Here is a 23,591-nt window from a genome sequence, read left to right as displayed (position 1 = left end):
TGGAGCCAGTGACTCTTTCCTACTCTCAGCCTTTGTGCACGCTGAACAATTCTGCCACGCATCCCGACTTCCTATTCAATTACATCTGCACACCTGATGCTGCCCTCCAGGTTCAAGACATCAAATTCCCGCCTGCTAGCGTTTTCCTTAATTGGGCATTTCCCCTCCCGCAATAAGGAAACCGGTCTTTGGAGTCTTAGGAATGACGGCCTCTGTAGATCATAAACACCTGTTCTACAACTGCATCCCTAGAAGGGAGAAGCGGTAGGCGCGGCCATCCCGTCAGAGCAGTGACGTCACCGGAGCGGCCATTTTCTTCTGCGCCTGCGCTGTGGCCCCATTGCGTTAGCGTCCGGCCGGCGGGAGGGGGCCCCATGTTGACTATTGGCGGACGTGGGCTCAAAGGCCCCACTGAGCGTGCGCACACCCGGCTGCTGCAGCCCTTTGGGCTGCGGAGCCTGAGTTGGTCCCAAAGCGGAAGTGCTTCTCCGGCGCTAGTTCTCGTAACTGTCTCCTTTGCACCGAGCAGAAAATCTGTTGTCGAGAAAGAGGTTGAGGGAGCGAGTGGTAGGGATGATGGGCTGAGTGATGGGGAGTTCTGGAGAACGAATGAAGCGGGTTTGGGGGGGTCATTGACGTGGGAGGTTGTGGGGTGAGTGATGGTGGACCAAGAGGTCAGCGAATGAGGGTTTGTGGGCTCAGTTGTAGACAAAGTTATGGGGCTAGTCAGGGTTGAATGGGGCTTACTAAATGTTGATTTTTACACATTTTCTAGCACAGTGACCTGCGCTAAGGGTTTATACGCATCCTCAAGCTTCTGCCTAGGCGCCCCCATCTCTCCTGCCCATATTCCCTTTTCTGAGCCCCCTAGGTAGGGGCCTGTTTTGAATGCTCCAGTTGAAGTGAATTTGCACCCGAGGGCTTCCTTCTGACTCCTGGGCTAGACGGCCCCAGTGAGGTGAAGAGAAGGAAGAAGAGGCACCAGAGAGTACACACCCAATAAAGGGCCTCGCCCAGAGTTTGGGGCTTGGGAAGGTTGGGCAGGGACTGGTGGTGTGGATTCTGGGGGGGATCTGGCTTAAAACGCATGGGAATAATAATTTTAAAGTTCAATTTCTTTTTGGGATTTAAAAGTAGGTAACATTTGCATTGTAGATTGATTAGCAATGAGAGGAGAATAAAAAGGAACTAATTTTATGCCCCTATATTTATATTGTAATTCTTAGACATTTTTTAGTGTGTATAAGGTGTATGCATTTTTAAACATTTAACGCATGGGTTCCTGCAGTTTCATAACTTAGCTTTTTTTCATTTAGAAGTTACTATGATTCAGCTTAAAAATTTATCGTGTAACATTTAAAATACTTGTAATTTAGAAACGTACAGAAAAACAAACATAATAAGTGTACAGTTCCATACAAGATTATTTTAATGGCTACATAGAATTTAATCCCTTATTATGGATCATAAGTTTGGCATTGTTAAAAGTCAATGCTGAGATGAAGCTACTTAAGGAGAAATTGTGATCCATTATTTATTTCATTAAGGAAAATACCTAGAAATACAATTTCTGAGTCAGTACACAAGTATATATACAGAAGAAAACTTTTGTTTTTGCATGAAAAAAGACTCAAGAATACACAAGTGGTTGTTAAAACCACATGGTTTCCCAAACTTCCACAGAGCAGCCATGTGCCCAGCTGGTGTGAGGGGATTTCTAGGCAGATATTTCTGGGCATTGGAAGCCTGATGGGGTCTCTCATATGCTCTACACTTCTCCACTCTTCTAGCTCAGTCTTCACACATCTCTTATTTTTTCCCAAGAAGAGGAGGGAATGGCCGAACCCCAGGTAAGGATGTTGTCTCTTCCTTTTATTTTACTATGGATGTGTTCAGCAATGTTGGAATCTGAAACATAAAATAGATTATTTATAAATAAGTGTTAATATCAGGGAAAATGAGAGACAGCAAAGGCCAAATTAAAATGTAGACACATGACTTAGGGTGTAACAGACAGTTACACATTACAATATTAGTTGAGTTGCAAATTTCTCTTTGAGCCTCTGGCAGCCAGAGGAAATCTGGCTCCATTTACTCTTCCAAGAGAACACATCAAGTCCTAAGGGAAGTAAAAGTTTCCTGCAATTGCCTTTCAAGTCATTTATTTGCTGAATCTTCCTTTGGGTGGTGGAGTTGTCTTCAATCACAGAATAATCTGCATTTCTCTAATGGCCAGTGATGTTGAATATCTTTATATAGGCTTATTTACTTTTTGCATATCCTCTTTGGTGAAGTGTCTGATCAAGTCTTCTGCCCATTTTTAAATTGGATTGTTTTTCTCACGATTGAGTTTTGAGAGTTCTTTTTATATTCTGTGTACAAGTCCTTTGTCAGATATATGGTTTGTAAATATTTTCTCCAAGTGTGTGGCTTGTCTTTTAATCATGTTGTTCACAGAGCAAGAATTTTTAATTTTGAAAATGTCCATTTTATAAACTATTTCCTTTATGGGTTGTGCTTTTGGTGTTGTTGCAGGAAGGGGGACCCCTTCCAGGGCCCGAAACTGGGCTCTTGTCTAAAACTCGGAAATGAATTGTCCAAGGAGATACATGTGCTGACAAAGCAAGAGATTTTACTGGGAAAGGGCACCCGGGTGGAGAGCAGTAGGGTAAGGGAACCCAGGAGAATAGCTCTGCCACATGGCTTGCAGTCTCAGGTTTTATGGTGATGGGATTTTATGGTTTCCGGGTTGTCTTTAGCCAATCATTCTGACTCAGAGTCCTTTCTGGTGATGCACGCCTTGTTCAGCCAAGATGTGTGCCAGAGAGAAGGATTCTGGGAGGTGGTCGGACATGTGGTGTCTCCTTTTGACCTTTCCCGAACTCTTCTGGTTGGTGGTGGCTTATTAGTTCCGTGTTCCTTAGCAGGACCTTCTGTTGTAAAACAGCTCATGCAAATGGTTACTATGGTGCCTGGCCAAGGTGGGCGGTTTCAGTCAGTGTGCTTCCCCTAACAGTGTCAGGTCTAAGAACTCTTTGCCTCAATTAAGGTGGAAAAACTCTAGTCTTGTATCTCCTGTGTAGAGAAAAGCCCAGTTCTTTCCTACTGTGTCACTCCCATAAATTTTCCTTTACTCTCACAAATAACACTTCTGATATTTCTGGTCACCAAATGTGTGGCGGTTTCCCCCCACAACAAGCAAATCTCTGTGACACCAGCTGGGTGTTCTACAACTTAATACTGACACTGTCCACCTGGAGATAGTGTCAGATTCTATAGGTTAAGGGCTCAGTTCCACAAGACTGCCCCACCTCCCAACTTAAGATGCTGGTCAAAAGCCCAGTGCTTATCACCTGTGCTTCTGTGCAGCCAGCTATTGATCAGAGCTTCCAGTGACCCCCTCTTCGAGTTAGATTCATATGCTACAGTGGCTCACAGAACTCAGGGAAACATGTTTCCCAGTTTATTAAAGGATATATTAAAGTATACAGATGAACTTGCAGATGGAAGATATATGTAAAGGCAAAGTATATGGGGAAGAGCTTCCACACCTCCAGGTCCAGGTGTGCCACTCTCCTAGTACCTCCATGTGTTTACAATTCAGAAGCTCTCTGAATCCAGTCCTTTTGGATTTTTATGCAGACAGGGAAGCCTGGCGTGCTGCAGTCCATGGAGTCACAAAGAGTTGGACACAACTGAGCAACTGAACTGAATTCTTTACATAGGCATGATTGGTTAACTCATTGGCCATTGGCTTTGTTGTTGTTATTTATTTAGCAATTAACTTTTGATTTAAACTCCAGTCCCTCTCCCCATCCCCAAGGTTAGGGGGTGGGAGTAAAACTTCCAGTCCTTTAATCACGTGGCTGGCCACCAGCTCCCCCTCCTTAGGTGGGGTCCTAAAGTCATCTCATTAATATATCAAAAGACACTTTTATTGCTTTCCTTGCTTGAGATACTCCAAGGGTTTCAGGAGCTCTTTCTGCCAGAATTTGGGAGCTAAGACCAAAAATTAATTTCTTATTATGAGTCACAATATCACATTAGGTCATGAAGATTTTCTCCTATAATGTTTATAATTTTAGGTTTACTCAAGATTTAGACTCAAGATCCATTTTGTGTTAATTTTTATGTAAGGTGTAAGGATTAGGTCATGGTTCATAATTTTGCAAATGGATTTCTATTTGTTCTAACCCCTATTTGTTGAAAGGACCATCTTTTCTCCATTGAATTGATTTTATGGTTTTGTCAAAAATCAGTTGGCCATATTTGTGGGATCCATCTCTGGACTGCCTGTTCTATTGATCTGTGTATCTAATCCTCCGCCAGTACCACACTGTCTTCATTACTGCAGCTTTATGATAGGTCTTGAAATCAAGTAGTATGGTTTCTCCAACTTTATTCTACCTTTTCAACATTTTTTGGCTATTCTTGTGCCTTTGTCTTTATATGTACATTTTAGAATAATCTTGTTTACATGTCTAAAAATGATCTTGCTGGGATTCTGATAGGAATTGAGTTAAACCTGTAGATCAGTTTGGGGAGACTTGACGTCTTTATTATGTTGCGTCTTCCAGTCCATGAACACAGTATTTATTTACCTCTCCATTTATTTATTTAGATCTTCATTTACTGACTCCATCAACATTTTATAATTTTCAACATACAGATTCTGTATATGTGTATCAGTCTGCTCAGGCTGTCATAGAATGCCACAGACTTGGTGGCTTAAACAACAGAAATTTATTTTTTCACAGTTCTGGAGGCTATAAGTCCCAGATCAGAGTTGGTTTTGGTGAGGACATTCTTCCTGGGTTATAGCCAGCTGCCTTCTCACTGTCCTCACATAATCTTTCCTTTGTGCATCTGCAGAGTGAGAGGAAGCTCTGGTGTTTCTTCCTATTTTTAGGACACCAATCCTGTTGGATCAGGTCCCACTCTTATGACCTCATTTAACCTTAATTACCTTCTTAAAGACCCTCTCTCCAAATACAGTCACACTGGGGGTTTGGGCATTCAGCTTAAGAATTTTAGGGGGGGGCACAGTTCATTCCACAACAATATGGCATGCTTCATTTTTTAAGCCTCTGTAAATGGTTTTGTTTTTAAAAGTTCAGTTTCAAGTATTCATTGCTAGTATATAGAAATATGATTGATTTTTGTTTGTTGACCTTTGCTATGGTCTGGATGTTTGTGTGCCCCCAAACTTCACATGTTGGAATCCTAATGCCCAAGGTCAGTGATGGTGTTAGGAGGTGGGGCTCCCTCTCCTTTATTTATATCATTAATACAGAATTTTAATTTTTATGGATTTTAACTTTTCAGTAGATTATAATCTGTTATAATTGTCATTATTTATTTTGCTGCTCACTTGCCCCTGAGTTATCCAGGGGGGTCCCCTAGCTGGCTTTTGTGTCCTTTTGTCACATTCTGATACTTTCCTGAGCACTACCTTAGTGCCGACATAATAAGCTGTTCCAGCTTCCATTTTTTACTTTTCCTACCCCAGGCCTAGAATCAGCCATTTCTCCAAGCAGCACTGGTTCCTGTTAGTAAATAATTATATATAGAAATCAAAATCTGGATGGTAGTTGTGCTCATTGCTTTTGGGGCATCATTACTTCTAGGTCTTTTCAGTGAATTGTGTCTCTGTATGTCTGTGTATACACACACATACATACATGCACAGCTTGAATTTATGCAATATCCCAGGAATCTTCCTAGACCTCTCTTACTCCATATTTGCATCTCCCTTCACCAACAGTGAGAGCACTGGCTCCTAACATCAATATATTGATTCATTTTCTTAGTCTTACAATATACAGAAGATAGGCTCAGAATTCCTACACACCTGTGAAAAATCAACCTATTGAGTACAGTACACGAATTGTTTGCATGCCTTTTATACTGAGGATATGTAATCAAAGTACTCTGTTTAGAAGTTACATGAATTAATTTTTCCTTTTGATTTTTTTCCTATATAGTGTGGTTATCTTATTTATTTGGTATACAGTTAGGTTCATTTTTTCTGTTTGTATTCCATTTTGATTTTATTTTTTTCCATCTTTGTTGATTTAACTTTATCCTTTATACTATATATAAAATGTTAATATGATTTGAAGACAGAAATATATACATAGAATTGTCACCTCTTCCTGTACCTAATTCCTAATTCTCATTCTACCTTGGAGATAACCAGTCTTGTTAGTTTCTGATTTATGCTTATAATATTTCTTTTTAAAGGAAGCAGATAAAGGTATATTTTAAAAATTTCCCCTTTCAGTTCAGTTCAGTCCCTCAGTTGGGTCTGACTGTTTGCGACCCCATGGACTGTAGCATGTCAGGCTTCCCTGTCTATCACCAACTCCTGGAGCTTACTCACACTTATGTCCATCGATTCAGTGATGCCATCCAACCATCTCATTCTCTGTCGTCCCCTTCTCCTCCCGCCTTCATTCTTTCCCAGCATCAGGGTTTTTTAGTGAGTCAGTTCTTTGCATCAGGAGCCAAAGTATTGGAGTTTCAGCTTCAGCATCAGTCCTTCCAGGGAACATTCAGGATTGATTTCCTTTAGGATGGACTGTTGGATCTCCTTGCCGTCCAAGGGACTCTCAAGAGTCTTCTCCAACACCACAGTTCAAAAAAGTCTCAATTCTTAGGTGCTCAGCTTTCTTTATAGTCCAACTCTCACATCCATACATGACTACTGGAAAAACCATAGCCTTGACTAGATGGAGCTTTGTTGGCAAAGTAATGTCTCTGCTTTTTAATATGCTGTCTAGGTTGATCATAGCTTTTCTTCCAAGGAGCAAGTATCTTTTAATTTCATGGCTGCAGTCACCATCTGCTGTGATTTTGGAGGCCCCCCCAATAAAGTATATCACTGTTTCCCCATCTATTTGCCATGAAGTGATTGGACCAGATGCCAAGATCTTCATTTTCTGAATGTTGAGTTGTAAGCCAACTTTTTCACTCTCCTCTTTCACTTTCATCAAGAGGTTCTTCAGTTCTTCTTCACTTTCTGCTGTAAGGGTGGTGTCATCTGCATATCTGAGGTTATTGATATTTCTCTCAGCAATCTTGATTCCAGCTTGTGCTTCATCCAACCTGGCATTTTGCATGATGTACTCATGTGATGATTTCCCCTTTCATATTACTCAAAAAGGTAGTATACTTTATTTATAGACTCTTTTGCACTTTGCTTTTTTCCCTTAACAATATATCCTGAAAGTTGCTGCATGTATGTTTACAAATATTGTCCTCATTCATTTTAATTGAGATATGATTGACATATACATTAGTTTCAGATGTACAACATAATGATTCAGTACTTGTGTATATTCCAAAATGATCACCACAGTAAGTCAGTTAACAGTCATCACCATGGTTACTCATTTTTTTCTTATGATGAAAACTTTCAAGATTTCTTCTGTTAGCAACTTTTAAATATACAATACAGTATTATTAACTGTAGTCATCATGTTGTGCATTACATCCCCAGGACTTACTTACAGATATTTTATAACTGGAAGTTTGTACCTTTTGACCACCTTTACCAATTTTGTCTATCCCCACCCATCACCACCTGCGTCTTGCAACTACCAATCTGTTTTTTGTGTCTATAAGGGTTCTTTTGTTGGTTGGATTCCACATACAAGTGAGATCATATGGTATTAACTTTCTCTGACTTATTTCACTTAGTATAATGCCCTAAAGATCCATCCATGTTGTCACAAATGGCAAGAGCTCCTTCTTTTTTATGGCTGAATAACATTCCATTTGTGTATGTGTGTCTATCACATTTTTCTATATCTGTTCATCCTTCAGTGGACACTCAGGTAAAGTCCATGTCTTGGTTATTGTAAATAATGCTACTGTGAACACGGAGGTACATACATCTTCTCCAGTCAGCGTTTTTGTTTCCTTTGAATAAATAGCCAGGAAAGGAATGGATGGATCATATGATAATTCTATTTTTAATTTTTTGAGGGATCCCCATACTATTTTACATAATGGCAGCACCAATTTACATTCTCACTAACACTGCATAAGGATTCCCTTTTCTCCACATCCTTGCCAACACTTGCTATTGCTTATCTTTTAGATAATAGTTATTCTGACAGGTGTGAAGTGATAGCTTATTGTGGTTTTGATTTGCATTTCTCTGATGATTAGTGATGTTGAGCATTTTTTCATGTGCCTGTTGGCCATCTGAATGTATTCTTTGGAAAAATGTCTCTTCAGATCCTCTGCTTATTTTTGTTTTGATTTAAAAATATATTTATGACTGCGTCTTCATTGCTGCACCCGGGCTTTCTCCAGTTTTGGCAAATGAGGGCCACTGTCTAGTTGTGATGCATGGGCTTCTCATTTCAGTGCCTTTTCTTGTTGTAGAGCAGGGGCTTTAGAGCAAGGGTTCAGTAATTGTGGTGCATGGGCTTAGTTGCTCCACAGCATGTGGAATCTTCCCAGACCAGAATTGAACACATGTTCCCTGCATTGGCAGGCAGACTTAACCACTGGACCACCAGGGAAAAGTCCCCGCTTATTTTTTAATTGTTTTTTTTTTTGATACTGGGTTTATTTTTGATACTGAGTTGTGAGTTCTTTATATATTTTTGATATTAACCTCTTATAATTTATATGATTTGCAGATGTTTTTTCCCGTTTGGTAGGTGGTTTTTTCATGTTCTTGATGGATTCCTTTGCTGTATGGAAGTGCTTTATTTTTATGTAGTCCTGTTTGTTGAATTTTGCTTTTACTGCCTTTGCTTTTTGGTGTTAATCATTAAACCAATGATTTTTTTATTAACCAAAATAATCATTGCTGAAACTGATGTCAAGGAGCTTACCACCTATGTTTTATTCTAGGAATTTTATGGGTTTGGGTCCCATATTCAAGTCTTTAAACCATTTTGAGTTAATTTTTGCATGTAGTATAAGATAGTGTTCCAGTTTCATTCTTTTGCATGTAGCTGTCCAATTTTCCCAACAGAATTTATTTTAGAATTTATTGAAGAGGCTATCTTTTCCACATTGCATATTCTTGGCTCCTTTGTCATAAGTTAATTGACCATATATGCATGGGTTTATTTCTGGGCCTTCTGTTCCATTGATCTGTGTGTCTGTTTTTATGCAAGTATTCTGATTACTGTTTTGATTCAATCAACTCAAGCTATTTTGATTACTATAGCTTTGAATACAGTTTATTTGTAATTACGGAGTGTGGTTCCTGCAGCTTTGTTGTTCTTTCTCAAGATTGCTTTATCTATTCAGGTCTTTTGTGACTTTTATATGAACTTTAGGATTGTTATATTTCTGTTTCATTCATTTCTTCGGCTGCATAGTATTCCATTGGTGGATGCACCAGTTTGTTCAGTCATTCTCCTATGTATGTGTGACTTTTGGTTGTTTCCAGCATTTTGCAATTAAGAATAATGCTGGGGACTTCCCCAGTGATCCAGTGGCTAAGATTCTGCACTCTCAGTGCAGCGGGCCCTGGATTGATCCATGGTCAGGGAACTAGATCCCACATGCCACAACTAAGACCTGGCACAGCCAAGTAAATAAATAAAATTTTGAAAAGAATAATGCTGAAATGAAATGTATTGTGCATAAATTATTTCCTTTTCATTCAGGTATATCTTCTATATAAATTTCTACAGGTGGCATTGCTGATCAGAGGGTAAATACAGTTGATTACATATTGCTAAATTCCCTTCTATATGAGTTATACTGTTTTATATTCCTACCAACAATGTATGATAGTGCCTTGTTTCTCTGTGACTATACCAATAGAGTATGTTGTCTGGCTTTTAAACTTTTTCCAATCTGCTAGATAAGAAATGGTATCCCTATTTAGTTTTAATTGCCATTTCTGTTATTATGAGTAAAGTTGAATATAATTTCATATATTTAAGAGATATTTTTATTTCTCTTGTTAATTGTCTTACATTTTTTGCCTGATTTTCTGTCAGGTATTTGTCCTTTTTTCCCCCTTCATTTTCAAGAGTTCTTTATATGTTAAGGATATTAATCTTTATCTGTGATATATGTTATACCAGTCTTTATTTGTGATATATGTTGCAACATATTTCACCCCTGCTTTGTCCTTGGACTTACCAAAGTGTTTTTATATTGTATTTTGTGGTTATGTTTATTAATCTTTTATTATATCTGGATTTTTATTCATATTTAGAAAGTTTTTCCCTGCCCCTGGTGGCTCAGCAGTAAAGAATCCTCCTGCAGTGCAGGAGACTTGCAGGAGATGTGGGTTTGATCCCCTGGAGAAGGAAATGGCAACCCACTTCAGTATCCTTGCCTGGAAATCCCCATGGACAGAGGAGCCTGGCGGGCTACAGTCCATGGGGTTGCAGAGTCAGACACCACTGAGTGAGTAAACAACAACAACAACATCCAGGTTATATGGACATTCACCCATGCTTTCTTCTAGTACTTTGTGTAGTTTCTTTTTTTTTTTTTTACATTTAGGCCTCTGATCCATTTGGTGTTTATACCTTATGCAATGAGATCCAATCTAGTCTTTCCAAAATGGCTTTTGAGTTAACTCAGCACCATTTATTAAAAAGTGGGTCTTTTGAACCCTGTGCTTTGATAGAATGCCTGTATCAAAATATGTTTTGGTATCTGGTAGGGCTGCTTCCTCCCTAGACAGTTTTTCTTTTCCAGAAATTTTCTAGCTATTCTTGCATATTTATTTTTTGATATGATCTTTAGTACTACCTTGTTTAGTACCATTAAGAAGCTTGTGTTTTAAATTGGGATCTCATTACATTTATAAATTAACTTAGGGATAACTGCATCTTTGTGACTTTGTGTCATTCTATCTATGAAGAGTTTGACAACTCTGAAGTTAGAGAAAACTGTCCTGATAAGAGACCACCCTCACTTCTGAACACCACTTGCAAGTTTGGGGGTCCCCAAGGTCACTTTTAGGTTTGACAGTTCATTGGAGGAAGTCAGAGAACTCACTGAAAGCAGTAATACTCATAGCTATGGCTTGTTACAGGGAGAGGACACAGATTGGAACCTACCAAAGAGAGAAGTATATAGGGCAGATCCCCAGAAAGTACCAAACATGGAGCTTCCATTTTTCTGTCCCCATGAGGTCAAGATGCATGACTTTGTGTAATTGGTATGATGTGTGGTAGTACACATGGAATTCTGTCAACCAGAGATGCTCTGGTGAGCTTCAGTATTCAGAGTTTTTAATTAGGGCTTCATTTTATAGACTTCCCTGGTGGCTCAGACGGTAAAGCGTCTTGTCTACAATGCAGGAGACCTGGGTTCGATCCCTGGGTCAGGAAGATTCCCTGGAGAAGGAAATGGCAACCCACTCCAGTACTCTTGCCTAGAAATTCCCATGGACAGAAGAGCCTGGTGCAGGCTACTGTCCATGGGGTCGCAAAGAGTCAGACACGACTGAGCGACTTCACTTTCACTTCCACTTTTATAGGCGTGATTGTCTATGTGGTTGCTCTCTCTGTCCAGCCCCTCTGAGAGTGACCCAAAGCCCCTACCCTAAATCATGTGGTTGATCTTTCTGGTATAGCCAGCCCCAACCCTAAATCACATCATTACATTATCCATGGTGATCCAAGGCCCCTATGCAAAACATACATTCGGTCCTTCCTTCCAGTCCAGTCCATCCCTCTGTCCATCCGTTCTTTTCTTCCATTCCAGTTTGCCTTTCCTTCCTTCCTTTCCTTCTTCCTTCCATTCCTACCTTCAATTCTAATCTTTCCTTCATTCCTTCCCTCCTTCCTATCTTATTTACCAGTATTTATCTATCTTTGGTTATTTTAAGGAAATTATCATTTATTCTAATCTGTAGTTTTCATTGATCAGGATTGGGTATTGAATTCTGTTTCAATATTTTTGTATTAGCATTTCTTATATTAGTTATATTCATATAAGTTTTTTCTTTAGGTCTGTTTAATGGTGATTTATGTTAATGAATATTCTAATATTGAACTATCATCGTATGGCTGGAATAAATCTTCATTGGTCATGATGTATTATTGTCTTAATGTGGGTCTATTGTTTGCTTATGCAGCTGACTTTTGAACAAGGTGAGTTTGAACTGTTCAGGTCCATTTACATGTGGATTTTTTCAATAGTGAGTACTACAGTACTACACAGTCCTGTGGACTTGGTTGAATCCATAGATGTGGAAGAACCTCTGATATGGAGGGCCAATATAAGTTATACGGGGATTAACCCTCAGTTGTTCAAGGATCAACTGTATTTTATTTAGGATTTTTGCACTGTTGTTCATAAGTGAGATTAGTCTGCATTTTCCTATTTCGTACAATCTTAAATAAGTTTATGTGTCAATTTTACATTCAATTCCTGTAAGAATTTGGAAGCTTTTCATTTTTCTATGCTCATGAAGAATTAGAGCAGTTAGTCTTCTCACATCTTTTTTTTTTTTTTTTTTTTGAGCCAAAGTCCTATCCTGGGCATGTATGTGGTTTTCTACCTTTCCCTGTATGTGGGTATTTTTGAATATCCCAACTTCCTACAGAATCTCAGGCCTTAGGCAGTCTGTTGTCTGTCTGGACTGTAATTTTTGGCCCCAGGCATCTGTGGGATGTTAGTTTGCCTTGCAGTCTTTTAGAGCAATGCCTACTGCTTTTTGGCCTGAGTTCTGAGTTAGGCGAAACAGAGAAGAGCACCTTACATCAGTCTTTCTGGTTAAGGCTCTGAGTTTTCACTGCTGAGGGCCCAGAGTTCAACTCCATGGCCTGGAACTAAGATCCTGCAAGCCACATAGTGTGGCCAAAAAAAAAAAAAATCTCCTTATGCCTATGCAAGGATAGAACAGTATCTACATATATACTATTTTTTCAAGACTTTTTCTTAATATTTTCTATATTTCTCGGGCACACAGTTTATCTGTGAGTTTTTCAAATTGTTGCAAATCTCCAAAAATTTGCCAATATATTTAATTGAAAAAAATCTGCATATAAGTGGACCTATGTAGTTCAAACCTGTGTTGTTCAAGGGTCAACTATATTCCCCCTTTGTAGTTCACTCCTTGCCACACCCTGGCCTCTAGTAATCATTGATATATTTTTGGTCTCTATAGTTTTGCCTTTTCCATGTTGTAGAAATGAAATCATATAGTATGCTCAGATGGTGAAGAATCTGCCTGCAATGCAGGAGACCTGGGTTCAATCCCCAGGTCAGGAAGATCCCATGGAGAAGGGAATGGCAACCCACTCCAGTATTCTTGCCTGAAGAATCCCGTGGACAGAGGAACCTCATAGGCTACAGTCCGTGAGGTCACAAAGAGTCAGATATGACTGAGTGACTAACACTACTTACTACTACTATATAGTATGTAGCTTTTTGAGTCTGGCTACTTTCACTTAGCATAATACATTTGAGGTTCACCGATGTTTTTGCATGTATCATTAGTTCTTTCATTTTTATTGTCGAGTTGGATTACATTATGTGTATTACAGTTTATTCCTTCACAGGTTGAATAACATTTGAGTTATTTACATATTTTGGTGATTACAAATATAGCTGCTTTATAAATGTTCATGTACAGGATTTGGGATTTACATAAGTTTTCATTTCACTTGGGTAAATATACCTGTGAGTTGGATTGCAGATACTATGGAAGTATATGCTTAACTTCATAAGAAACTGGAAAACTGTTTTCCAAAGTGTCTGTGCCACTTTGCATTTCTATCTATGATAAATGAGACTTTGTTTATTCCACATCATAACCAGCACTTGCCATTGTCATGTTTTTTCCCATTCTAATACGTATGTAGTGGTAGCTCATTGTGGTTTTGATTTGGTTTCCTCATGGCTAATGATGTTGAGCATCTTGGTATGTGCTTATTTGCCATTTAACTTTGATAAAGTATGTCTCTTGGCTTTTCTTTAAGTTTTGAGAGTTCTAGTTCTTATGTATTCTCAATACAGCTTCTTTGTCAGATGTACAGTTTGTAAATATTTTCTCCCATTCCATGGGTTTTTATTCTTTTAACAGTGTCTTGAGTTTTGGTGTCACATCAGAGAAATACTTGGCAAATCTAAGGTTAAAAAGATTTTCTCCTATATTTTATTCTAAAAATTTTGTGGGTTTAGATTTTACATTTAGGTTTGTGATCCATTTTGAGTTAATTTTTATATATGTTGGAGGTATGATTGAAGTTCTTTTTTTTTTGCATATGGATAGTCAGTTGTTCCAATACCATTTGTTGAAATGGAACTCCCATTTTCCATTGAAGTGTCTTTGCATTTGTCAAAAATAATTTTAGGTATACAATTATAACATACATGAGGTATGGTTTTTAAGTGTACAGCTTGATGAATTATGACAAAGTGAACACCCTGTGGAGCCACTCCTGGAAACAAGGTCAAGATTAGGACATAATCAGGACCTCCAAATCCCCCTTCATGCTGTTCCAATCAATACCAGCCCCAAAGGTAACCACTTCCTAACTTCTAACAGCATGGATTAGGCCTGCCTGTTCTCTTCCTGTATATAAACAGAATCATGCAGTATGTGCTCTTCTGTGTTTGGATTCTTTTGCTCATTAGTACATCTGTGACATTCATCTGTGTTGGATATGCAGTTGTAGTTCATTCCTTTTTGTTACCACATAGCATTCCTTTGAAAGATTGTCCCACAATTTGCCCATTGTATTGCTGAGGGACATTTGGGTTTTCCCCACAACTTAGCATTAGAAATAGTCCTCCTGTGAACATCCTTGTACTTGTTTTCTAGAGTACATGTGCCTGATTTTCTCTAAGGTGTTGCTGGATCATAGTATTTGCAGTCATTGACTTTAGTAAACAATGCAACTGTTTTCCCAAGCAGTTATACCAGTTTTTATATTCCTGTTAACAGTGTGTGAGAGTTCCCATGTCCACACAGTTTTATGGCATTTTAATCATGTAATTATAATGTTTCTGGTGAGTGCCAAGTGGTGTCTCAATGGGGCTTAAATTTTCATTTACCTAAGTGCTAATGGGGTTAAGTACATTTTTTTCTGTTCACAGAACATATGTCCATATGGTTTTCATTTTAGTATTCATATCTCTTGTCTATTTTTCTGTGCTGCTTGTGTTTCTTTTGATTTGTAGGGGTTATTTTATATGTTCCAGATAAGAACCCTTTATCACTTATGAAAGCTAAAGATAATCTCCCCATCTATACTTACCTTTTTACTGCTGTATTTTTTCTAACAGTACTGTATATTCTTTTTTTAAGATTTTTGGTATGCATTTTAAAATTTTTATTTCTTTGTGGCTGTGCTGGGTCTTTGTTGCTACCCACGGGCTTTCTCTAGTTGCCGTGCATGGGATTCTCATTGTGGTGGCTTCTCTTGTTGCAGAGCATGGACTCTAGGTATGCAGGCTTCAGGAGTTGTAGCAGGTGCGCTCTGTAGTTGTGATGCACAGGCTTACTTGCCCTGTGGCATGTGGAATCTTCCTGGACAAGGGATTGAACTATATGGATCTTTGTTGGCAAAGTGATGCCTCTGCTTTTTAATATACTGTCTAGGTTTGTCATAGCTTTTGTTCCAAAGAGCAAGCTTCTTTTAGTTTCGTGGCTGCAGTCATGGTCTGCAGTGATTTTGGAGCCCAAGAAAATAAAATCTGTTACTGTTTCCAACTTTTTCCCCATCTATTTGCCATGAAGTGATAGGACTGGATGCCATAATCTTCATTTATTGAACATTGAGTTTTAAGCCAGGTTTTTCACTCTCCTCTTTCACCCTCATCAGGAGGCTCTTTATTTTTAGTTCCTCTTCTCTTACTGCTGTATTTTTAATCTTGTAACATATATCTTTTCCTTTATGAGTAGTGCTTTTCATGTCTTTGTTTTTGATTTTCCCTACCCTAACCTTACAAAAACATTTTCCTATAGTATTCTCCAGATACTTCATTGCGTTTCCTCTCATGTTAGATTTACAATTTACCTGTAGCTGATTTTTGTGTATGGTGAGAGTTAGGGGTTAAATATAATTTTTTTGGTCCACATAGATATCCAGTAACCCATCTATATTTATTTGAAAATACCATCCTCCTCACTATTTTGCAGTTTCAACTTTATCATTAGTCAGGTGTCCCTACACATTTGGATTATCTTTTTAGTTCTACTGGACTACTTGTCCATCCTAATACAACATTGTCTTAAATATTCTATTATTTAGTATGATAGTTTCTCAACCATGACTTGTGATTTTTTCCCCCCACCAAGTAGGTCAATAACTTGACAGACATCCTGTATTGTCATCATCGTGAACTGGGAACCCAAACAGAAGTTCCCTTACATTTATCCCATTCTTATCATTCAGTGGTCAGCGTTTTCAAATAAAAGAATATACAGTTACAGGGACTCATGACATTTGAGGATGTGGCTGTGGATTTTACCCAGGAGGAGTGGCAGTACCTGAACCCTCCACAGAGAACCCTGTACAGAGACGTGATGCTGGAGACCTACAGCAACCTGGTCTCTGTAGGTAAGAATGGCTTCCTCAGGTAATTTTGCTATTTATGATTACTCTGTCCAACAGAATGCCTTTTCCTTGCTCAAGTTGGAAACTTGTTAGGCCTCTGAACTATAGAAGAGTTTGACATTAAATTCCAAGGATCAGAGTTCCTTTTCCTCCTTTGCTTTCCTGACAAGGTGTTTGGGAACTCAAAACCCAGGTGAATTGGTTTGACTACCATTGTGTCAAGTGATACATCCCTTGTACTGCCCCACACTCCACCTTCCTTTTTCTCAGAATCTCTGAAGACCAAGGAGGTATTGCTTTCATTTCTCATTAGCAGGGTATCATGTTACCAAACCAGATCTTATCCTCAAATTGGAGGTGGAAGAGCAATGCCTGCCAGAAGGAAAAATTCCAATTTGGAGCTTTCCAGGTAAGTGGCATTGACCCAGGCTATGGGGGCAGGAGATCCCAGCTTGTCAGTCAGGGGTGCTGCTGCTGCTGCTAAGTTGCTTCAGTTGTGTCTGACTCTTAGTGACCCCATGGACTGCAGCCTACCAGGCTCCACTGTCCATGGGATTTTCCAGGCAAGAGTACTGGAGTGGGGTGCCATTGCCTTCTCCAGAAGTCAGGGGTGAGGGTCTGTGAAATGACTTTCAGGAATATCTCAGGGATGGTTTATGGAGGACAGGGATATCAACACCTAAGACTAACACCTTCTCCCCTGTTCTACACCCACCAGGCCACTCTCCTTAAGTTGGTGCTCACCCATAAGTTTCTGCACAGTCCCATTTCCCTGTAATACAGGTGTCTTATAAGTGCCAGCCCCCTGGCCCCAAGCCCTGCCTCTTCTGTTGTTCTCATTTCCCACTGCTCATCAGAAGCCATGCCCACATTAGTCACAGGCTAGGCACTAGTGGTCTAATTCTGGATTGGATTACCTGATTCTATCCAGTTTAGATATTCCTATCAGATTTGGTCTCCTAAAGCATCTTGATTCTCTTAAAAAATATCTTTATTAAGATATAATACACATACAATAAAATTCATGCTTTTGAAGTGAAACTCAAAAACTCAGTGATTTTTAGTATGTTCACAGAATATTCTATCTAACTCCACTATCTATTTCTAGAACATTATTATCACCACTCAAAGAAACTCCTGTCCCTTATCAGTCAGTCTCCATCCCCCATCCCCCATCCCCTGGCAAGCACTAATCTAGTTTCTATCTCTAATTTTGCCTATTCTGGACATTTCATATAAATAGAACCATACAAAATGTGGAATTTTATGTCCAGTTTCTTTCATTTGTATGTTTCAAGGTTCATTCATATTGTAGTATGTGTCATCCCTTTTTATGGTGGAATGATATTTCATTATATGGATATTCCACATTTTGTTTATCCATTCATCTGTTGATGGGCATTTAGGTTATTTTCACTTTTTCTGTATTAAATATAATGCTGTTATGAATATTCATGCAGAAGTTTTGAAATGTACATTTTCATTTTTTGTGAGTACATACATAGTGGAATTGTTAGACTATGTGATAACTGTTTAACATTTTGTGGAACTGCCAAACTCTGAACATCCTGTTTCTCAAAAATTTTTTACCCAGTGGTTTTAATGTTCACTGATGATTCTTGCCTGAATCAATTACAGTAAGTCCCGTACATATGAACAGGTTCCTTTCTGAGAGTGCATTTGTAAGTCCAATTTGTTCATAAGTCCAACGAAGTTAGTCTTGGTACCCAACTAACACAATCAGCTATATGGTACTACTCTGACTTACGTGAATGGACATGTGAACGCACATTTGCATCTTTTGAAAGTTCGAAACTTCAACGTTCATATGTAGTGTGCTTACTGTATTACTAAGATGGTTGGAAAAACTATGCATTTTCTATCATTCGTTCTACATTTGTAAGTTGGCACTTTTAAGGACTTCCCTTCTTTGTTGATTAGCTGGAATACTTCCATAAAGAGGGATTGCCCTCCATCTGTTACAGTTGACCCTTTAACAACATAGGTTTGGAGCATGCAGGTCCACTTTTATGCCTTTTTCAGTGCTAATAGTACCGTGCTAGACAATCTATGGTTGATTGAATCCACAGATATGGGACCACAGACTTGGAGGAGGAACTGCCTGTATGGAGGGCCAATAAGTTACAATTGGATTTTCAACTGTGCAGAGGGTCAGTGCCCCCAACCCCTGTGTTGTTCAAGGGTCAACTGTATTTGATTGTATATGAGTTATATATATTTTTCCATTTATTTACCAGTTTTCAAAATGAGTTGGTTTTGTTGCATCATTCAAAGGTGCCTAATATGTCTTTTTTGAGTATCATTTATGGACTTATGGATTTAAACACTTTTATGTTTTGATCCATTGCCTTATCCTTATTATAAATGAAACTGCTCCATCTCTGGCCAGTGGATTCCCCTTTAAGTTGGGTCCTGAGTCTTTGGTAGCTTTCTTGCTTTCTGTTGTTACAAGATATTCCAGGCTCATATTATGTATTTCCTGTACCTGCCCTGAAATCAGCCATTTCTCCAAGGAGCTTTGGTTTGTTCTTTTTAGTGGTAATGTTTCGTGACCACAGTTTGGATAGTAGGGAATTGTTTTCTAGGCTTTTTATTAAATTGACATAGCTAGGAACTATGCAAAAGATTTTTTAAGAGAAAATACATCATATATTCAAATGTATATTTCCAAATCAAATTCTGAGCTTAAATTTTTTTAATTTATTAATTTTACATCTGATGGTAGTATTGTTAGTATTCTGAGACTGCTGAATGTGTACAGTGGGTTGATTCACTTGAGCTCATCATGTTGGTGCCATTGAGAATCAAGAATTTTTAGCATGGTTGTTAGGAAATACAGAATGAGTTGATACTTATTACTATTAGGTAATCCTTTTATTTTCAGTTTTGCTTTATGATTATATAAAATATTTGTAAAATATTTACTTGATTCCAAAATCAAATCTAGAAAACAATGTATATTCAAAGAAGTCCAACCTCTTTCCCTCTCCATCCTACTCTTTCCTTACCCCATAGGTAACCATTTATTAAAATTTGAAAGTTTATCCTACTGTTTTTTACAGAATGAGCCCATATTGTTTTAAATATATACTTAATACTTATTTCCTCCATAGAAAATGGTAGTCTACTGTGCATATTTTTATTCATCTTTTTTCATTTAATTCAAGAACATATTAAATATCCTGAGACAGTCCTTGTTTCTTTTTATAGTATAATAATTCTTAACATAATAGTAGTAGCTATTATTATAGTAGTAGTTGTTCTAGTAAACATTTGAAGTGCTATACATGCCCTATTGTAATTAATTTAATCCTGTAGACATACATTTTGGTGGATACTGTTACAGTTCCTGTTTTCTAAATGTGAAAGTAAGATAAAAGTAGATTAGCTAATATGCCTAAGGTCACAGAACATGTAAAAGTCTGATCCAGGGTTTGATCCTGGGCTAGAGAACTTACAGCCCTAGCCACATGTGCTGTGTTGCTTCTTAACACCTAAGGAGGTCCAGATTCAGCAGATCCTTGGTGGAACTTGGATCCCATCAAATGTATTTTGTAAAAACTTTTCTTTATGATGTTCCCACCCAGTTAAGAACTAGTGCTTTACTAAAGAAAGAAAGGAAGTCATAGGAAGAGAAGCCACAGCTGCATGATCCATTTTAAAATCCAGTATTACTCTTAAATGTTGCTGTTAAATCTAAGTGGTAATATGAGTAGTTACTGTACTCTTCTTTCAACTCTTCTGTATGTTTGAAATTTTTCATATAAAATTTTAGGAAAAGGTGAAAAGAAAATTAAACTACAAAAAATAAAAATTCAATATATGTGCAAAAAGTATTTACTGACCAAGATACCATTGATTTTAAAACACACCACTGAGAAAGAAAATTTGCTACCAATTAATGACATGTCATTGATTGTAAGGTGAATCTGGATTCAGGGATATTAAAATGTGGAGTAATATGCATCTTGTAATTGATATATTAAAAGCAAGCCTTTGTGCTTTCAACTATCTAAATGAGTGGTACAGATGACTACTTTAGAAGTTAATGAAAGTTAAAGTTATATAAAATCAGAGTAAGCTTTTTTTGAAAAGACTAAACTGCTTCTTGAAAGTTTAATCTAGATTATGAATATAGCAAAACATGAAGGACTGGGCTATGTGGGTGATGAAACATGAGGAAGGATTTGGATTAATAATAGATGTAGTTTTTAGTGGAAATAGTATAGGCAAAAGTAGAAGTTGGTATTGAAGAACTGTGAATGCAAACTTGGATGAATGCAAAGATCATTAGGATGAATGAAAAAATCCAAATTCAGCAAAGATCATTAAGTTTCTTTGTTTTTGTAAGGTTAATTATTCTGAATCTTTCTCTCACATTTTACTGAAAATGTGGATTTCAGGATTGTTGGAAGATTTGAGTCCATGAGTCACAGTGTTGCATTTCTATCTAGGTGCAAGTAGTATATCAGGAGGAGAAGGCAATGGCAACCCACTCCAGTACTCTTGCCTGGAAACTCCCATGGACAGAGGAGCCTGGTAGGCTGCAGTCCATGGGGTCGCTAAGAGTCGAATATGACTGAGTGACTTCACTTTCACTTTTCCCTTCATGCATTGGAGAAAGAAATGGCAACCCACTCGTGTTCTTGCCTGGAGAATCCCAGGGACGGGGCAGCCTGGTGGGCTGCTGTCTGTGGGGTCGCACAGAGTCGGACACAACTGAAGCGACTTAACAGCAACAGTATATCAAGAATAGTTAAGAGTTCATATGATAAATGAAGATAAAGGGTGATAAGGTCCCCAGAGTGATATAAAAATAGAAGTAAAAAAGACTGAAGTGTTAGGATAAGATTGTTCTTGGTAACAAAAAGGCTAGCAAGTGGGAGTTAAGTAAAAGAACAGGATTTGATGGTCAAGATTCTCTCTCCAGGAACTCTGATAAAATGACATATCAGTATCAGCTTTCATATGGCAAAACATTTCTAAAGACGGTCCATTCCATAATGTCAAAGTATAAAGGTGGTTTATTGTACTTCTTTCTAGAAGAAGCCTGCCAGGTTGATGAACAGATTGAGAGACAGCATCAGGATGACCAAGATAAATATCTGATGCAAGTTGGATTCCCTGACAAGAAAACAATTACCAGTAAGAGTGGCCTTGACTATAATGAACTTGGAAACATACTTTATCTGAGTACAAACCTTTTTGCTTCAATACAAAGGCCCCATAAATATGAATCATTTGGATATAATATGGTTGATAATTTAGACTTATATAGTAGAAGTTCTGTGGGAAAGAAATATGATAATGGATGTGCAAAATTATTCTTCCATACTGAGTATGAGAAAACAACTCCCAGAGTGAAACCTTATGGATATAAAGAGTGTGGGAAGACCCTCAGGCAAAAGAAGGGTCTTAGTCTACATCAGAGAATTAAAAATGGAGAGAAACCGTTTGAATGTACTGCCTGTAGGAAAACTTTCAGCAAGAAGTCACACCTCATTGTACATTGGAGAACTCATACAGGAGAGAAACCCTTTGGATGTACAGAATGTGGAAAAGCTTTTAGCCAAAAATCTCAGCTCATTATACACCTGAGAACTCATACAGGAGAGCGACCCTTTGAGTGTCCAGAATGTGGAAAAGCTTTCAGAGAAAAATCTACTGTCATTATACATTACAGGACTCATACAGGAGAGAAACCTTATGAATGTAATGAATGTGGAAAAGCCTTCACTCAGAAGTCAAACCTCATTGTCCATCAGAAAACCCACACAGGAGAAAAAACTTATGAATGCACCAAATGTGGGGAATCTTTCATACAGAAACTTGATCTAATTATACATCATAGTACTCATACAGGAAAGAAACCCCATGAATGTAATGAGTGTAAGAAAACTTTCAGTGATAAGTCAACTCTCATTATACATCAGCGAACTCATACGGGAGAGAAACCTCATAAATGTATGGAATGTGGGAAGTCTTTCAATGAGAAGTCAACCCTCATTGTACATCAGCGAACTCATACAGGGGAGAAACCCTATGAATGTGATGTGTGTGGGAAAACCTTCACCCAAAAGTCAAACCTTGGTGTTCATCAAAGAACTCATTCAGGAGAGAAACCCTTTGAATGTAATGAATGTGAGAAAGCATTCTCTCAGAAATCCTATCTCATGCTACACCAGAGAGGTCATACAGGAGAGAAGCCCTATGAATGCAATGAATGTGAAAAAGCATTTTCCCAGAAATCTTATCTCATTATACATCAAAGAACACATACAGAAGAAAAACCTTATAAATGCAATGAATGTGGCAAAGCCTTCAGAGAAAAGTCGAAGCTCATTATACATCAGCGAATTCATACAGGAGAGAAACCCTATGAATGTCCTGTATGTTGGAAAGCTTTCAGCCAGAAGTCACAGCTCATAATACATCAGCGAACACACACAGGAGAGAAACCCTATGCATGCACTGAGTGTGGCAAAGCCTTCAGAGAAAAATCAACATTCACTGTTCATCAGAGAACTCATACTGGAGAGAAACCCTATAAGTGTACAGAATGTGGGAAAGCCTTTACTCAAAAATCAAATCTTATTGTACATCAGAGAACGCATACAGGAAAGAAAGCCCATGGGAAAGGCCATTCTTGGAAGTCCAAGCTCATTGCACATTAGAGAGTTGATGGTGCATTTGTGTTCATTGAAGGACATTTTTGTCAGTTTAATTAAACATTTAAAAAGTATATTCTGACTGCTGGTTTAAATATAAGGAGTAAAATCAGCCTTTTTTTTTTTTTTTTCTTTTCATCTCAGTCTTCACCCAGAAGCTACAAGGAGAAAAGGAAGGACTTTGTATCTGACAAATTAGGAAATAGCTGAAAACAGATGAGAGGGCTGCCAGAGGCAGAGGAAATCAAGCACCAGTGCAAGGAGATTTCAAAGGCTAGAGAGGAGTGGTCAAGGGATAGCACTGGTAAGGACTCTTCGCCAAGTTTTAGTCTGTACTCTAAGTGCAAGATCATATAGATACATAACAGTGGTAACAGAGCATGGGCAGGTGGGA

The 23,591-nt window shown here is 38.3% G+C and overlaps 1 protein-coding gene across 1 annotated transcript; it reads left to right on the top strand.

Moving 5' to 3' along the window:
• The first annotated feature begins 374 nt into the window (after positions 1-374).
• On the top strand, positions 375-23,203 carry ZNF182 (zinc finger protein 182). The gene is made up of 4 exons (XM_052662702.1): positions 375-551; positions 16,385-16,511; positions 16,825-16,917; positions 21,576-23,203. Exons 1-4 carry the CDS (start codon positions 375-377, stop codon positions 23,201-23,203), a joined length of 2,025 nt encoding a protein of 674 aa, XP_052518662.1.
• Positions 23,204-23,591: the final 388 nt, after the last annotated feature.

This window comes from Budorcas taxicolor, chromosome X (assembly GCF_023091745.1).
Source record: "Budorcas taxicolor isolate Tak-1 chromosome X, Takin1.1, whole genome shotgun sequence".
NCBI lineage: Eukaryota > Metazoa > Chordata > Mammalia > Artiodactyla > Bovidae > Budorcas > Budorcas taxicolor.
The sequence above is the reverse complement of the archived record's forward strand: the minus strand, read 5'-3'. Positions and strand labels throughout refer to the sequence as shown.